Source organism: Plecotus auritus (genome assembly GCF_963455305.1).
Source record: "Plecotus auritus genome assembly, chromosome: 4".
NCBI classification, from domain to species: domain Eukaryota; kingdom Metazoa; phylum Chordata; class Mammalia; order Chiroptera; family Vespertilionidae; genus Plecotus; species Plecotus auritus.
In genome coordinates, this window is record NC_137775.1 from 191,635,292 (window position 1) to 191,650,638 (window position 15,347).

The following is a 15,347-nucleotide window of genomic DNA, read 5'->3' on the forward strand; positions in this document are numbered from 1 at the left end:
GTTGATTCTGCTCCCACGCCAAGTGGCCAGGAGCCCCGCCCGTGTTCCCGCGGCCAGCACCCGCCCCTTCCCCCGCCTGGAGGCAGGCCTCTGTCACGGCCACATGCCTGCAGCCGCGGGCTGGCCTGAGGGTCCCTGCCGAGGCCACGCGGCCTCCGATGAACTCAGACGCCGGCGGCCTCCCCTGCGTCCAGCTCCTCCTCTGGCTGCTCTGAGCGCCGCGATGGCTGAGCTGCAGCGGCCACTGCGGACGGGAGGGGAGTGACCAGGGACAGAGCCGGCCTGACGCTGTGCGGCCGCCACATCGCTCCTGGGGCGCTGGCAGGCACCCGCTTTCCCGGAATTGGCTGCTTTGCTCTGGCAGTCTCTCTCCCTCCAGCGCCTTTCCCCTCCCTCCTCCACGAAGTCGGCTCCCTGCCCCTGGCTGGAAGAGCCACACTGTGACCACTGGGTCCAGAGCAGGAAGCGTGTGCGGCCCGACATCTCCCCATGCCCCCCGACCCTCCCCCCCCCACCCCACTGGCTGTGCGTCTCGGACAGAGCTTGTGGCATCCTCACCCTTCCTCTCACCCAGCACCGTGTTCACGGTGCCCCATCTCCCAACGTACAGAGCGGGCTAGTGGGGCTGACTGACAGTGTGTGTGTGTGTGTGTGTGTGTGTGTGTGTGTGAGTGTGTGTGTGAGAGTGTGTGTGTCTGTATGTGTGTGTGTGAGTGTGTGTGAGTGTGTGTGAATGTGTGTGAGAGTGTGTGTGAGTGTGAGTGTATGTGTGTGTGAGTGTGAGTGTGTGTATGTGAGTGTGTGTGAGTGTGAGAGTGTGTGTGTGAGTATGTGTGTGTATGTGTGAGTGTATGTGTGTGTGTGTGAGTGTGTGTGTGTGTGAGAGTGTGTGTGTGTGTGAGAGTATGTGTGTGTATGTGTGAGTGTATGTGTGTGTGTGTGTGTGTATGTGTGTGAGTGTATGTGTGTGTGAGTGTGTGTGTGAGTGTATGTGTGTGTGAGTGTGTGAGTGTATGTGTGTGTGTGTGTGTGAGTGTATGTGTGTGTGAGTGTATGTGTGTGTGTGTGTGAGTGTGTGTGTGTGTGCGCACCTAGGAGAGTTCGGAAAGGGCTTTGAACTGTGCGGTGTGTGACATGGAGCTGTAACACCACAGACACCCCACCCCGGAGCTGAAACAATGCCGACCGACGAAAAGCCAGAGGTGGACACGCGATCAAACCCGTCTGAACATGTTAAATGTCTTCATCCCATGTGGGCAGGACACGGGGTGACACTCAGACACTGACTGGCGGGGGTGGCGCCGCATGCACGTGTGGGCTTTCGCTGTGAGCGTGGGGAGCTGCTTTTCAACTCAGACCCACGAGCCAGCTCGCTGTGGCCTCCCGCCCGCTCTTGGGCGCCACGAAGCTGTGCTTTGGACCCGCCTTGCACAGCCTTGAGTTGGTTCCACGGCCTGGACACTCGGTTTAAATGCCGGGGACAGATCAACTCCGCCCGGCGCCCCTGGGGCGGGAGGGGCGCCCTCCACGCAGAAGGCAAGGCGCGCCCAGAGCCGGCGTGTGTCCCAGCTGCGGGCCCTCAACCCACGGGCCTCAGACAAACGGTGGGTCCTAGGCCACGGCACGGCTGCACCCCTCACCGACGTGGCGGCCTTCTCACAGGGGACCCCGGGCCTGAGCTGCCGTGGTGGCCGCTCCTCCTCCGCTGGCTCGTCAGAGGCGTCTCCGGCAAGGCCAGGCCCAGGCGCCGCCGAGTGAGGCTCAAGGCGGGAGCCTTCCCGGCTCCAGTGCCCAGGGCACGCGGTCCGCTTCCCGAGTGACCCCGCCCCCCCCCCCCCCCCCCCCCCCCCCGCCAGGCGCAGCCGGTTCCGCGGCGGAGCCAAGGCTCAGCTTGCTCTCAGCGGGCGGCTTTCCACTCCTTCACTGGTTCAACAGCAACAGCAACAAAGGGTGACATCTCCCTGTGACCAGGAGCCGGTGCGGCTCGGGGGGAGTCACACGCTGAGCCTCAGCTTCCTCCATCAGGTCCCAGGCCTGCGGGGAAGCGCCCCGCCCCGGTGCCCAGCAGACAGGCCCCCCAGAAGGGAGGCCCCCCCGAAGCGCTCCGTGGCCACTGGCTGCCGCTCCACTGAAATGCAGGCGGCCGCCCCGCGCTGCGGCTTGAGTGTCACTCAAAGGGGACTGAGCGGTGTGGGTGCAGACCGTCCCCCGGAAGCGGCCTCGGCAGTGGACACGTGCCCCCGAGGCCAGGGCGTAGCCGGTCAGCACGCCACACCTGAGGACAGCCTTGGACAGCGTTCCGGGCGGGCAGGGAGGTTGTGAGGCTGCAGTGACTATCCACGCGGGGCACACCGTGCTGGCCGTGTGTGTCGCTGGCATGCGCGTCAGAGTCACTGGGGGACTTATTTAGAATTCGGGTCACGGGGCTCCCCCACGTCTCAGACCCACGGCCGCTGGGCCGGGCCACCTGCCTTCGAACAAGCAGCAGGAGCAGCTGATGCCGCTGAAAACTACTGAGCTAAAGGGTCTGAAATGGTGACCACGGACCCAAACTACGGAAGAGAAAATGCATTTACTTCCGTCACTGCACACTCCCTAAAATTACCATCTGTGAAATTCCGGTAAAACTTTTATAGACGATACAGATTACCAAGTTCAAATTTCTTAATTTCGCAAAAGCATGAATCCTTTTTACAGCATCTTTGAGAGGAAAAGAAAGGCGATTTTTTCATGTCATGCCACATACCATCACCCGGTGCGAGGGAAATGTGCCTTTAACCCACTGAATTCTCACTGAGACACTGGAGAGCTGGCCCAGTAAAAAGATGACAAATTAAAACAGAATCCCGGGCCTGTTTCCTGGACCAGGGCTGGGAAGGGGCGTGGCCTCGGGGCCTCACAGGCTGGGAAGGGGCGTGGCCTCGGGGCCTCACAGGCGGGGAAGGGGCGTGGCCTCGGGGGCCTCACAGGCGGGGAAGGGGCGTGGCCTCGGAGGGCCTCACAGGCTGGGAAGGGGCGTGGCCTCGGGGCCTCACAGGCTGGGAAGGGGCGTGGCCTCGGGGGCCTCACAGGCTGGGAAGGGGCGTGGCCTCGGGGCCTCACAGGCTGGGAGGTGAAGTGTGTGAGCGCCCTCCGGCCTCTCCAGCGCCCAGCCATCTGAGTGCGGACTCAGAACTCACGCACACCTGGGTCACCAAGAAGAGGCCCCGGGCCCCCCGGAGCTCACACAGGGGTGACTGTGCTGAAGGAGCCGCCCAAAGTCTTGGGTTATTAATGAACAGAGGTCAGAGTGGAAAATGCAGGGGCAGGGGAACCCCAGGCCTGGGTGTCCCCGAGCTGCTCCCTGCGCTGGCCTGAGTCTCCTTCCTCTGGAGCAGCGTCCTGGGCTCAGACAGGCAGGGGCTGGGGCTGGCGGCCCTGGGCAGGCGGGGCAGGAGGGGCAGGAGGGGCAGGCGGCTGCTCAGCAGCAAAATCCACGAACACCTGAAAGGAAGAGCGAACGTGGTTGTTAAACCGACACCAACGCCGGCCATGGCTCCTCATGTCATAACAGGGAAACCCACCACAGCACCCCAGGCTTTTCCCAAAACCTCAACCCTCCCTCCCACCCTCCTACACCCTCCCTCCCACCCTCCTAACCCTCCCTCTCCCACCTCCTAGACCCTCCCTCTCCCACCCTCCTACACCCTCCCTCTCCCACCCTCCTACACCCTCCCTCTCCCACCCTCCTACACCCTCCCTCTCCACCCTCCTACACCCTCCCTCTCCCACCTCCTAGACCCCCCAACTCCACCCTCCTCCTAGACCCTCCCTCTCCAACCCTCCTAACCCTCCCTCTCCACCCTCCTAACCCCCCCTCTCCACCCTCCTCCTAGACCCTCCCTCTCCCACCCTCCTAACCCTCCCTCCCACCCTCCTAACCCCCCCTCTCCACCCTCCTCCTAGACCCTCCCTCTCCCACCCTCCTAGACCCTCCCTCCCACCCTCCTAACCCTCCCTCCCACCCTCCTAACCCTCCCTCCCACCCTCCTACACCCTCCCTCAACCACCCTCCCTCCTAGACCCTCCCTCTCCCACCCTCCTACACCCTCCCTCTCCACCCTCCTACACCCTCCCTCAACCACCCTCCCTCCTAGACCCTCCCTCTCCCACCCTCCTACACCCTCCCTCAACCACCCTCCCTCCTAGACCCTCCCTCTCCCACCCTCCTACACCCTCCCCTCTCCCACCCTCCTACACCCTCCCTCAACCACCCTCCCTCCTAGACCCTCCCTCTCCCACCCTCCTACACCCCCCCTCTCCCACCCTCCTAACCCTCCCTCCCACCCTCCTAACCCTCCCTCTCCCACCTCCTACACCCTCCCTCTCGCACCCTCCTAACCCTCCCTCCCACCCTCCTAACCCTCCCTCTCCCACCTCCTACACCCTCCCTCTCGCACCCTCCTAACCCTCCTCCTCCACCCTCCTACACCCCCCCTCTCCCACCCTCCTACACCCCCCCTCTCCCACCCTCCTACACCCTCCCTCTCCACCCTCCTACACCCCCCCTCTCCCACCCCTCCTACACCCCCCCTCTCCCACCCTCCTACACCCCCCCTCTCCCACCCCTCCTAACCCTCCCTCTCCACCCTCCTACACCCCCCCTCTCCCACCCCTCCTACACCCCCCCCTCTCCCACCCTCCTACACCCCCCTCTCCCACCCCTCCTACACCCTCCCTCTCCCACCCTCCCTCCTAGACCCTCCCTCTCCCACCCTCCTAACCCTCCCTCCCACCCTCCTAACCCTCCCTCCCACCCTCCTACACACCCTCCCTCTCCCACCCTCCTACACCCTCCCTCTCCCACCCTCCTACACCCCCCCTCCCACCCTCCTACACCCCCCCTCTCCCACCCTCCTACACCCTCCCTCTCCCACCCTCCTAGACCCTCCCTCTCCCACCCTCCTAGACCCTCCCACTCCCACCCTCCTACACCCTCCCTCTCCCACCCTCCTAGACCCTCCCTCTCCCACCCCTCCTGACCCTCCCTCTCCCACCCTCCCCTCCTAGACCCTCCCACTCCCACCCTCCTACACCCTCCCTCTCCCACCCTCCTAGACCCTCCCTCTCGCACCCTCCTAGACCCTCCCTCTCCCACCCTCCTAGACCCTCCCTCTCCCACCCTCCTACACCCTCCCTCTCCCACCCTCCTAGACCCTCCCTCTCCCACCCTCCTAGACCCTCCCTCTCCCACCCTCCCTCCTAGACCCTCCCTCTCCCACCCTCCTAGACCCTCCCCTCTCCCACCCTCCTGACCCTCCCTCTCCCACCCTCCTAGACCCTCCCTCTCCCACCCTCCTAGACCCTCCCTCTCCCACCCTCCCTCCTAGACCCTCCCTCTCCCACCCTCCTAGACCCTCCCTCTCCCACCCTCCTGACCCTCCCTCTCCCCACCCTCCTAGACCCTCCCTCCTCCCCACCCTCCTAGACCCTCCCTCTCCCACCCTCCCTCCTAGACCCTCCCTCTCCCACCCTCCTAGACCCTCCCTCTCCCACCCTCCTGACCCCTCCCTCTCCCACCCTCCTAGACCCTCCCTCTCCCACCCTCCCTCCTAGACCCTCCCTCTCCCACCCTCCTAGACCCTCCCTCTCCCACCCTCCTGACCCTCCCTCTCCCACCCTCCTACACCCTCTCTCTCCCACCCTCCTAGACCCTCCCCTCTCCCACCCTCCCTCCTAGACCCTCCCTCTCCCACCCTCCTAGACCCTCCCTCTCCCACCCTCCCTCCTAGACCCTCCCTCTCCCACCTCCTAGACCCTCCCTCTCCCACCCTCCTACACCCTCTCTCTCCCTCCCTCCTAGACCCTCCCTCTCCCACCCTCCTACACCCTCCCTCTCCCACCCTCCTAGACCCTCCCTCTCCCACCCCCTCCTGACCCTCCCTCTCCCACCCTCCTAGACCCTCCCTCTCCCACCCCTCCTGACCCCTCCCTCTCCCACCCTCCTACACCCTCTCTCTCCACCCTCCTAGACCCTCTCTCTCCTACCCCTCCTAGACCCTCTCACTCCCACCCTCCTAGGTCCCCCTAAACAGGTAAAACCACTGGCATCAAACCCGGGGGATCACCATCTGGGCAGGAATGAATGGCCCTGAGTTCTCTGCCGTCCAGCCCGGAGAGGAAGCTGTGATTTACCTAACCCCCTGACTCTCTTCCCAACCCAAGCACCTGTCTTCCCACAGTGAGCGCCCACTCCGTTGCAGGGGCGTCCTTCCCCTGTGACTGGCAGGTGGGTCTGGTGGACAGGAAGGCTAACGGGTGCCATCTCCCTACTCGGGGGTGGGGGTGGGGGTGGGGGGGTGGGGTGGGGGGTGGGGGGAGGGGGGTGGTAACTATGAGCAAACGGCAGCCTTGAGGCCGGGACCCCGGGGTGCAGCAGACTTCCCGCTCGTCACCCCCGTCCGCGTCCTGTGACAGCAGCAGCGCTGCCGGGGGAGCGGGGACGGCACGGCGGCCGTGTCCTGGGCCCACCTGCTCCAGCGAGGCCTGGGCCAGGGCGTAGTGGCGGATGCTCCCGGCGGCCTTGCTGTCCTCCAGCACCTGGAACAGGTCGGCCAGGCAGGCCCAGCCCGCGGGCACCTGGTACTCCAGCACGTTCGGGCGCTGCCCCTGGAACCCAAACAGTCACCTGTCACACTAGCAGCAGCACAGCCCATCCCAGCAGCCACCACGCAGGCACCGCCAGGCGAGGTCCCCTTCCCGGCCTCCCAGGCGGCGGGAGGACAGTTTACCGCGAGGCGCACTCGCAGCAGCCCCGCTCAGCTCCCGCTGGCACCACCCCCCCCCCCCCCCCCCCCCCCCGCGGCAGCCCGGTGCGACTCTGTCCGGCCTCAAGCGACTGGACGGGTCCCTGCGGCCCCGTGCTCCACCTGGCGGGACCTCCTCCGTCACAGCGGGAATCGGTGGGCCAGGGCGGCCGGCCCCTGCTGGAGGTGGTGCAGGGGGAGCTGCCAGCCCCCTGGAGCCGCTGCTCAAGGTCTGCAGGCAAAGCGCCACCTGGACTGAGGCCGGTCCCCCCGCCCCCCCCCCCCCCCCCCCCCCCCCCCGCCAGAGAGGCTGCCGGTGCGGCCGCACTGCTCCCTGGGGAGCGGCTGAGAGGCACAGGGGCTGCGGGGAAGCAGGCTGAGCCCTCGGCCGGTCCACCTCCCGCGCAGGAGAAGGCAGCGCTGGCCGCTCTCTGTCCTGGATGGAGGGAGCCAGGCCATGAGCTGTGCCCAGGACAGGGTGTGACTACAGTCTCCTCGGGGCACCCACCCCGGACCGCAGGGAGTCCCCCTCTCAGCACCACCAGCTCCCGCCCGCTCACATCAGCAGGAGCGAGGCCCCGGGAGCGGCATCGTGGGGCAGCGCAGTCGGAAGGAGCGGGAAGGAGCGAGCGCACCCCTAGGAGCCTTGGCAGCAGACAGACTCAGTGGAAGGTCCCCTGGCGCTACCTTAAGCCGGGCTCCGGGGAAGCGGAGCTGCAGGCGGTCGGAGAGCTCGCGCTGACTTCCTCCCGCGCAGACCCACACGCGGACGGTGTAGCCGGCCCCGAACCTGAGCAGTGCACAGGGAAAGCGTGTGACTGCTTGGGACCGAGACTGCACCTTCTGGGCCCACTGCTCAGGAGGCAGGAAGAGGAGCAACCACTGCCAATGCTGGGGTCTTGGATGCTCAGAAACATATTCAGGCCCAGCCAGCGTGGCTCAGCGGTGAGCGCCGACCTAGGAACCAGGAGGTCACGGCTAGATTCCCGGTCAGGGCACATGCCTGGGTGGTGAGATCAATCTCCAGTGTGGGGCGTGCAGGAGGCAGCCGATCAGTGCTTCTCTCCCATCACTGATGTTCTGTGTGTCTCTCTGCCTCTCCCTTCCTCTCTGATATCAATAATAAAATATAATTAAAATAAATCTCTATATATAAAAGGCTAAGTGACCAACCGTATGTTCATGCAACCGGCCGGCCTGCTGGTATGTATGACACGCACTGGCAATTTGATCTTGTATTTTAATTTTATAATACTATGTTATATATACTACACTGACATGTAATTTTTTGCAGTAACCCAGTAATTACCACATGAATCTTTCTTCTAATTAATTTCCTTTCAATATGCACGAATCCGTGCACCGGGCGACTAGTTTATGTATGTGTGTGTATATATATTCAGAAATTAATTATAGCCCAGTTATGTAGTTTGCTCTAATTCAAATTATACTGACACAGAAACGAAGTTAATCTTTTTAAAAATCATCAAATCCTGGAAGCAACGCCCATTTGATAGAGAGGAAGGTGAACACGCAAACTGTGAAAGCGAGCGCTGAGGTGGGAGCTGAGCTGCTGGAGCACCCCCCCCCCCCCCCAGGGCTGTCAGGTCTGCAGGGACTGAGGTGGGCCGGGGAAGGACAGAGGGACGAGGGAAGGGGAGCAATCAGCCAGCTCGGCTGTTATTGAATCAGTGCCCCCGCCCCCCCTCTGTGAGACCACCAACCCCAGGAGACTCTGCGGCCCCAGGGAGGACAGCCCTATGGAGCTGCAGGAGGCCCCCCTGTGGTCTGAGGGAGGAGGACAGCCCTATGGAGCTGCAGGAGGCCCCCCTGTGGCCTGAGGGAGGAGGACAGCCCTATGGAGCTGCAGGAGGCCCCCCTGTGGCCAGAGGGAGGAGGACAGCCCTATGGAGCTGCAGGAGGCCCCCCTGTGGTCTGAGGGAGGAGGACAGCCCTATGGAGCTGCAGGAGGCCCCCTGTGGTCTGAGGGAGGAGGACAGCCCTATGGAGCTGCAGGAGGCCCCCCTGTGGTCTGAGGGAGGAGGACAGCCCTACGGAGCTGCAGGAGGCCCCCTGTGGTCTGAGGGAGGGAGGAGGACAGCCCTATGGAGCTGCAGGAGGCCCCCTGTGGTCTGAGGGAGGGAGGAGGACAGCCCTATGGAGCTGCAGGAGGCCCCCTGTGGTCTGAGGGAGGGAGGAGGACAGCCCTATGGAGCTGCAGGAGGCCCCCCTGTGGCCTGAGGGAGGAGGAGGACAGCCCTATGGAGCTGCAGGAGGCCCCCTGTGGCCCGAGGGCCACAGCTGAGGAATCAAACAGTGACTTCCCCAAATCCGCGGGCCTCCCAAAGCCACGTTATCCCACTGCTACAGCCCAGGCGCTGGGCACGGGCGCACAACGGCATCTCCGTGCTGAGTGCGAAGTGCAGCCTCAGCGCCTGCATCACAAAGTAACAGTCACAGGACAGTAACCTGGCCCATCGCCCAGGCACCGGCCAAGGGGAGTGACCCGAACCTGCAGCAAGGAGCGGCACGGAGGTCAGCACGCTCAGGTCGGGACCCATGGGACAGAAGAGAAAGTCAGTGAGACACACCCTGCTTCTTCCCAATGACCAGCAAGGTTCACAAGCCGTTAGCCCTGCTGACCAGCAAGACGACGGAGCTCCGGCTCCAGGATCAGGCCCGGGGGCGGGACTGCTCGCAGCCTCGGGGGAGGAAGGGAGGGAGGACACGAGCAGCTGTGTCCATGCTTCGCACCCGCCTCAGGAAGGAAGGGGTAGAAACAGACGTGCCACAGGAGAGGACATTAAACTGGTGGTTACACCAGCCAGGAAGGAAGTGCCAGGCCGCGGCGGCGTCATGAAGAGAAGGCACGTTTCTCTCCAGGACACGAAGGGGAACCCACACGGACGTCACACGACACGCGGGAGGGTGACCGGCCCAGCAACACCCACCCGGGCCCCGGGAAAGTGGCCTTGGCTCCCCAACACGGCGTCACAGGCCAGGCACCCAACAGGGCTTTCCCCACAAAACAAAAGCACGTTCCCCTGACATGTCTGGCTATTCAACACATCTCTGCTGGCCAGTGAACGTCAGAAACATGGAACAATGAAACCAGGAAGAGATTTACCGACTTAATAAACGAACCTACATACAAAACAGGTTCAACGGGTTAGAAGGAAAAGAGACTTGGAGAACAGTTCAGGCAGCACCGGATTGTGAAGAAGTTACACCGGGACCTAAAATGCTCATAGAAACTGATGACAGAAGCGCTAACATTCCAACACGGAGCGGAGAGAACATGAAGAGGCTGAGCCGGGAGAGGCTGCGGGAGGCCTGGGCGCCGAGGTGCCTCCGGCTTCACCTTCAAACGGGAGCACCCATGGCGCCCGGCTCCCGCCCTCCCACCCCGGGGAGGCCTTCCAAGGCCAGCACGCGCCTGCCCCGCCCTGGGCCAGGGGCACGGGCACAGCCTTGCAGGACAGCCTGTCCGGTCTTCATCTCGGCTCTGCCATGGCACTGCCGACCCTCCCGAGCCCACAGTGGGTCCCTGTCCCCCGGGAAGGAGACAGCGGGGGCAGCAGGGAAGGGCCGGGCCCCGAGCTGAGGCCATCATCACCCCCCTCCGGGCCTTCACCTCCTTCCGGCGGAGAGCCACCTGGCCGGGCTGGCGGGAGAAGCGGACGTACCTGTCCTTGATGTGCTGGGGGGTGCCCAGGCACCTGACGCTGCCGTCCACCATGATGGCGAGCCTCGTGCACAGGGCCTCGCACTCCTCCATGCTGCAGGGAGGAGGGAGCACGTCAGCAAAGCAGTGAGACGCTGGCCCGCAGGTCATAGGTCAGCCGGCACCCACACCCGCAGGTCAGCCGACACGCAGGTCATTCAGCACCCACACCCGCAGGTCAGCCGACACACAGGTCATTCAGCACCCACACCCACAGGTCAGCCAGCACCCACACCCGCAGGTCAGCCGACACGCAGGTCATTCAGCACCCACACCCACAGGTCAGCCAGCACCCACACCCGCAGGTCAGCCGACACGCAGGTCATTCAGCACCCACACCCACAGGTCAGCCAGCACCCACACCCGCAGGTCAGCCAGCACCCACACCCGCAGGTCAGCCAGCACCCACACCCGCAGGTCTGCCAGCACCCACACCCGCAGGTCTGCCAGCCCGCAGGTCAGCTGGCCCACAGGTCATTCAGTACCCGTAGGTCATCTGGCACCCACAGGTCAGCTGGCCCGGTCAGTCATTACCCATACCCGCAGGTCAGCCGGCACCCACACCTGCAGATCAGCTGGCACACACAGGTCATAGGTCAGCCAGCACCCACACCTGCAGGTCAGCCGGCACTCACAGGTCATAGGTCAGCCAGCACCCACACCTGCAGGTCAGCCGGCACCCACACCTGCAGGTCAGCTGGCACACACAGGTCATAGGTCAGCCAGCACCCACACCTGCAGGTCAGCCGGCACCCACACCTGCATGTCAGCTGGCACCCACAGGTCATAGGTCAGCCAGCACCCACACCTGCAGGTCAGCCGGCACTCACAGGTCATAGGTCAGCCAGCACCCACACCTGCAGGTCAGCCGGCACCCACACCTGCAGGTCAGCTGGCACACACAGGTCATAGGTCAGCCAGCACCCACACCTGCAGGTCAGCCGGCACCCACACCTGCATGTCAGCTGGCACCCACAGGTCATAGGTCAGCCAGCACCCACACCTGCAGGTCAGCCGGCACCCACACCTGCAGGTCAGCTGGCACACACAGGTCATAGGTCAGCCAGCACCCACACCTGCAGGTCAGCTGGCACCCACACCCGCGGGTCAGCCGGCACTCACAGGTCATAGGTCAGCCGGCATCCGGTCAGCATCACAGGGAGCACCTCTCGGTGGTGGGCGCCGCCCCCAAATTAACCAAGCGCCTGAGCGTTTCCAGCCCAGGAAGCGAGGGGAGACCGCGAGAGCCTTCCAGCAACAGCACCAAGTGCGACGCAGTGAGGAGGCCCCTCCCCCGCGGTGACATGTAGGGAAGAAGCGGGTTCACTACTGGACTTAAGTGAAGACGTCCATCCATGGACAGGTGTGTTAAAAAAGGAAAAGCACAGGTATTTTATGGGGGGATCATACAAAATTACTGTAATACAAAATACTATCGGTAACTTTAGTGTTAAATATGATAAGCATGAACATTAAATGTGATTAGTAAATAAACTGTATAAAAATGTTTACTGTATCCTATATAATAAAGAGGTGACATGCAAATTGACCCTCATGCCCTCACAAGATGGCTGCCTATGACCAGGCCAGCAGGGGGGTTAGTGAGGGACAACCAAACGACTGAACAGCAGGCTGTGTGGGGCGAGCAGGCCGGCAGGGGGGGAAGTTGGGGGTGACCAGACCATCGGGGGCAGGCAGTGGGGGTGACCAGGCTGGAGAAGTGGGGGGAGTTAGGGGTAACTGGGCCAGCAGGGGACGGTGCAGTTGGGAGTGACCAGACTGGCAGGGGGGGCAGTAAGAGGCGACCAGGATGGTGGGGGGGCAGTTAGGGGCAACCGGGCAGGAAGGCAGGTGAGTGATTAGGAGCCAGCTGTCCAGGATTGTGAGAGGGATGTCCGACTGCCGATTTAGGCCCGATCCCCGGGATTGGGCCTAAACCAGCAGTTGGACATCCCCCAAGGGGTCCCGGATTGGAGAGGGTGCAGGCTGGGCTGAAGGGGACCCCCCCCCCAAGCACAAATTTTGTGTACTGGGCCTCTAGTATAAAAGTAAATATTTGATATTTAATATACAATACAATATAATATATAATGTAATATAATAAATAACAATGTCATTATAATTCATTTTTTAATATAAATTAATATTATTTTGATACAAAATATTTAATGAAGATTTATAATTTTTAATTGTATTCTTATAATTATATAAAACATAACATTAATTATAATAAGGCTATGGTACCATGCCCATCAACGTTTTATCACTCCAGATGAGAAATTTAGAGTAATTCTTATGTCTATCTTTAGAAACACTTCTGAGAGGCAGGAAGACTGAGAGGGGGTGGGGGTGGACCTGTTTAGGGACCATATCGCGTGGGGCTGGGACAGGGACAGACGTCGCGCACCAGGCACTGCAGGGTGGTCACTGGGCCAGGAGAGGGCAGCACAGAGGAGACATTAACATCTCAGAATGTGCGTGGCCTGCGGACAGGGAGGAGGCGCAGGCCCGGCCGGCCCTGGACTAACTGTAGCTCCTCTCCTTGACAAAGTCCCCGGGACCAGGTCAGGAGTGAGGCGAGGAGGGAGTCACCGAGGCCGTCCTGCTGGCCACGACAGGCCCTTGGACCTCTGGGCATGGAGGTGGACAGAGGCATGAACCGAGGCCATGCCATCGCTGTGAGCAGGGGATGCAGGAGGAACTGCGGCGGGGGGTCCCCTGGGAGTTATGTGAAATGTGGGAGGAGGGGGTGTGTCATGTGACACCGGCGCCCAACCTCAGAGCCCCGCCCCCCCCCAGGGCCTGAGGCAGCCGGGGAGGGCGGGGCGGAGTTTTCAGAACTGGCCAGCAAAGGGGTCATGTCAGGCAAGAGTGCATTTGTCACATTTAATGTGTTTAAACGTGAGATGCTATTTTCTGAAGAGCAAACCAATACAGAAAGTTATAAGAAAGGCAGAACTTCCGGCCACAGCCAACTGAGAGAACTGACAGTCCCTCCCCCAAAACCACTCTCAGCGGGGCAAACGAGCACAGCGGCCACTGCAGAATTCTGCATGTTAACCAAGGCACGGCCCTGGAGAAATGCGGCCGGCGAGCTGCTTAGCCAGGGCGGGAAGGTCTGCTCTGAGGCCGCCAGCTTCCCCACGTGGCTCGGAGAGCGTCAGGCACGAGGACTCACGGCTGAGCCACTGGGCAATGCCCACGCCCATCCGTGGTCAGTGCCGTGACTGTCTTAGAGCCGAGGGGACAGTTAGCGCCAGTGGCTCCAGCCCCGGCCTGAGCTGGGCTCTGCTAGACGACACGGTGGGGTCAGGGCCCACACAGCTGTTAGACGACATGGTGGGGTCAGGGCCACACCTGCTAGACGATACGGTGGGGTCAGGGTCACACCTGCTAGATGACATGGTGGGGTCAGGGCCACACCTGCTAGACGATACGGTGGGGTCAGGGCCACACCTGCTAGACGACACGGTGGGGTCAGGCCCACACCTGCTAGACGACACGGTGGGGTCAGGGCCACACCTGCTGGACGACACGGTGGGGTCAGGGCCACACACCTCCTAGATGACACGGTGGGGTCAGGCCCACACACCTGCTGGACGACACGGTGGGGTCAGGGCCCACACACCTCCTAGACGACACGGTGGGGTCAGGGCCCACACACCTCCTGGACGACACGGTGGGGTCAGGCCCACACACCTGCTAGACGACACGGTGGGGTCAGGCCTACACCTCCTAGACGACACGGTGGGGTCAGGCCCACACCTGCTAGAGGACACGGTGGGGTCAGGCCCACACCTGCTAGAGGACACGGTGGGGTCAGGCCCACACCTGCTAGAGGACACGGTGGGGTCAGGCCCACACCTGCTGGACAACACGGTGGGGTCAGGGCCCACACAGCTGTTAGATGACACAGTGGGGTCAGGGCCACACCTGTTAGATGACATGGTGGGGTCAGGCCCACACCTGCTAGAGGACACGGTGGGGTCAGGCCCACACCTGCTAGAGGACACGGTGGGGTCAGGGCCACACCTGCTAGAGGACACGGTGGGGTCAGGCCACACCTGCTAGAGGACACGGTGGGGTCAGGCCACACCTGCTAGAGGACACGGTGGGGTCAGGGCCACACCTGCTAGAGGACACGGTGGGGTCAGGCCACACCTGCTAGAGGACACGGTGGGGTCAGGCCACACCTGCTAGAGGACACGGTGGGGTCAGGCCCACACCTGCTAGAGGACACGGTGGGGTCAGGCCACACCTGCTAGAGGACACGGTGGGGTCAGGCCACACCTGCTAGAGGACACGGTGGGGTCAGGCCACACCTGCTAGAGGACACGGTGGGGTCAGGCCCACACCTGCTAGAGGACACGGTGGGGTCAGGCCCACACCTGCAAGGCTGCACCCCCTGGGGCAGGGCAGAGCGTCGGCAGCCACACACTCCAGGTTGGCCCCAGGCTCCCCACACACATCTCGGGGACCACAGGACCCAGGAGGGAGCAGGCCTGGCCAGCTAGGAACGCCTGAGCCCGGGTGTCCTTCCCTGTCCTCACGGATTCCCTACCCGGGCCGAACCCTGTGGCTCGAGGTGGCTGAGCACAACCTCTGCCCAGGAGGCGGCTGTGGAAGCTGGGGAGGACCTCAGAATCGAGGCTTTAAAAATGACAACGACACGCCCTGGCCGGTATGGCTCAGTGGATGGAGCATCGGCCTGCAGACTGAGGGGCCCAGGTTCGATTCCGGCCAAGGGCACAGGCCTGGGTTGTGGGCTCGATCCCCAGTGAGGGGCGTGCAGGAGGCAGCTGATCAATGATTCTCTCTCATCATTGATGTTTCTCTCT

The 15,347-nt window shown here is 62.7% G+C and overlaps 1 protein-coding gene across 1 annotated transcript in view; it reads right to left on the reverse strand.

The window, feature by feature from the left end:
- Window positions 1-2,554: 2,554 nt before the first annotated feature.
- Window positions 2,555-15,347, reverse strand: part of ABCA13 (ATP binding cassette subfamily A member 13) — a gene marked incomplete at its 5' end in the record, with an annotated part of 149,231 nt that continues 136,438 nt past the window's right edge. The window contains 4 exons of the mRNA XM_080665222.1: window positions 2,555-3,483; window positions 6,511-6,648; window positions 7,473-7,575; window positions 10,472-10,564. Coding sequence (XP_080521348.1) covers window positions 3,388-3,483; window positions 6,511-6,648; window positions 7,473-7,575; window positions 10,472-10,564 — 430 coding nt within the window. The 3' untranslated portion in view covers window positions 2,555-3,387. The remainder of the gene's footprint in view (window positions 3,484-6,510; window positions 6,649-7,472; window positions 7,576-10,471; window positions 10,565-15,347) is intronic.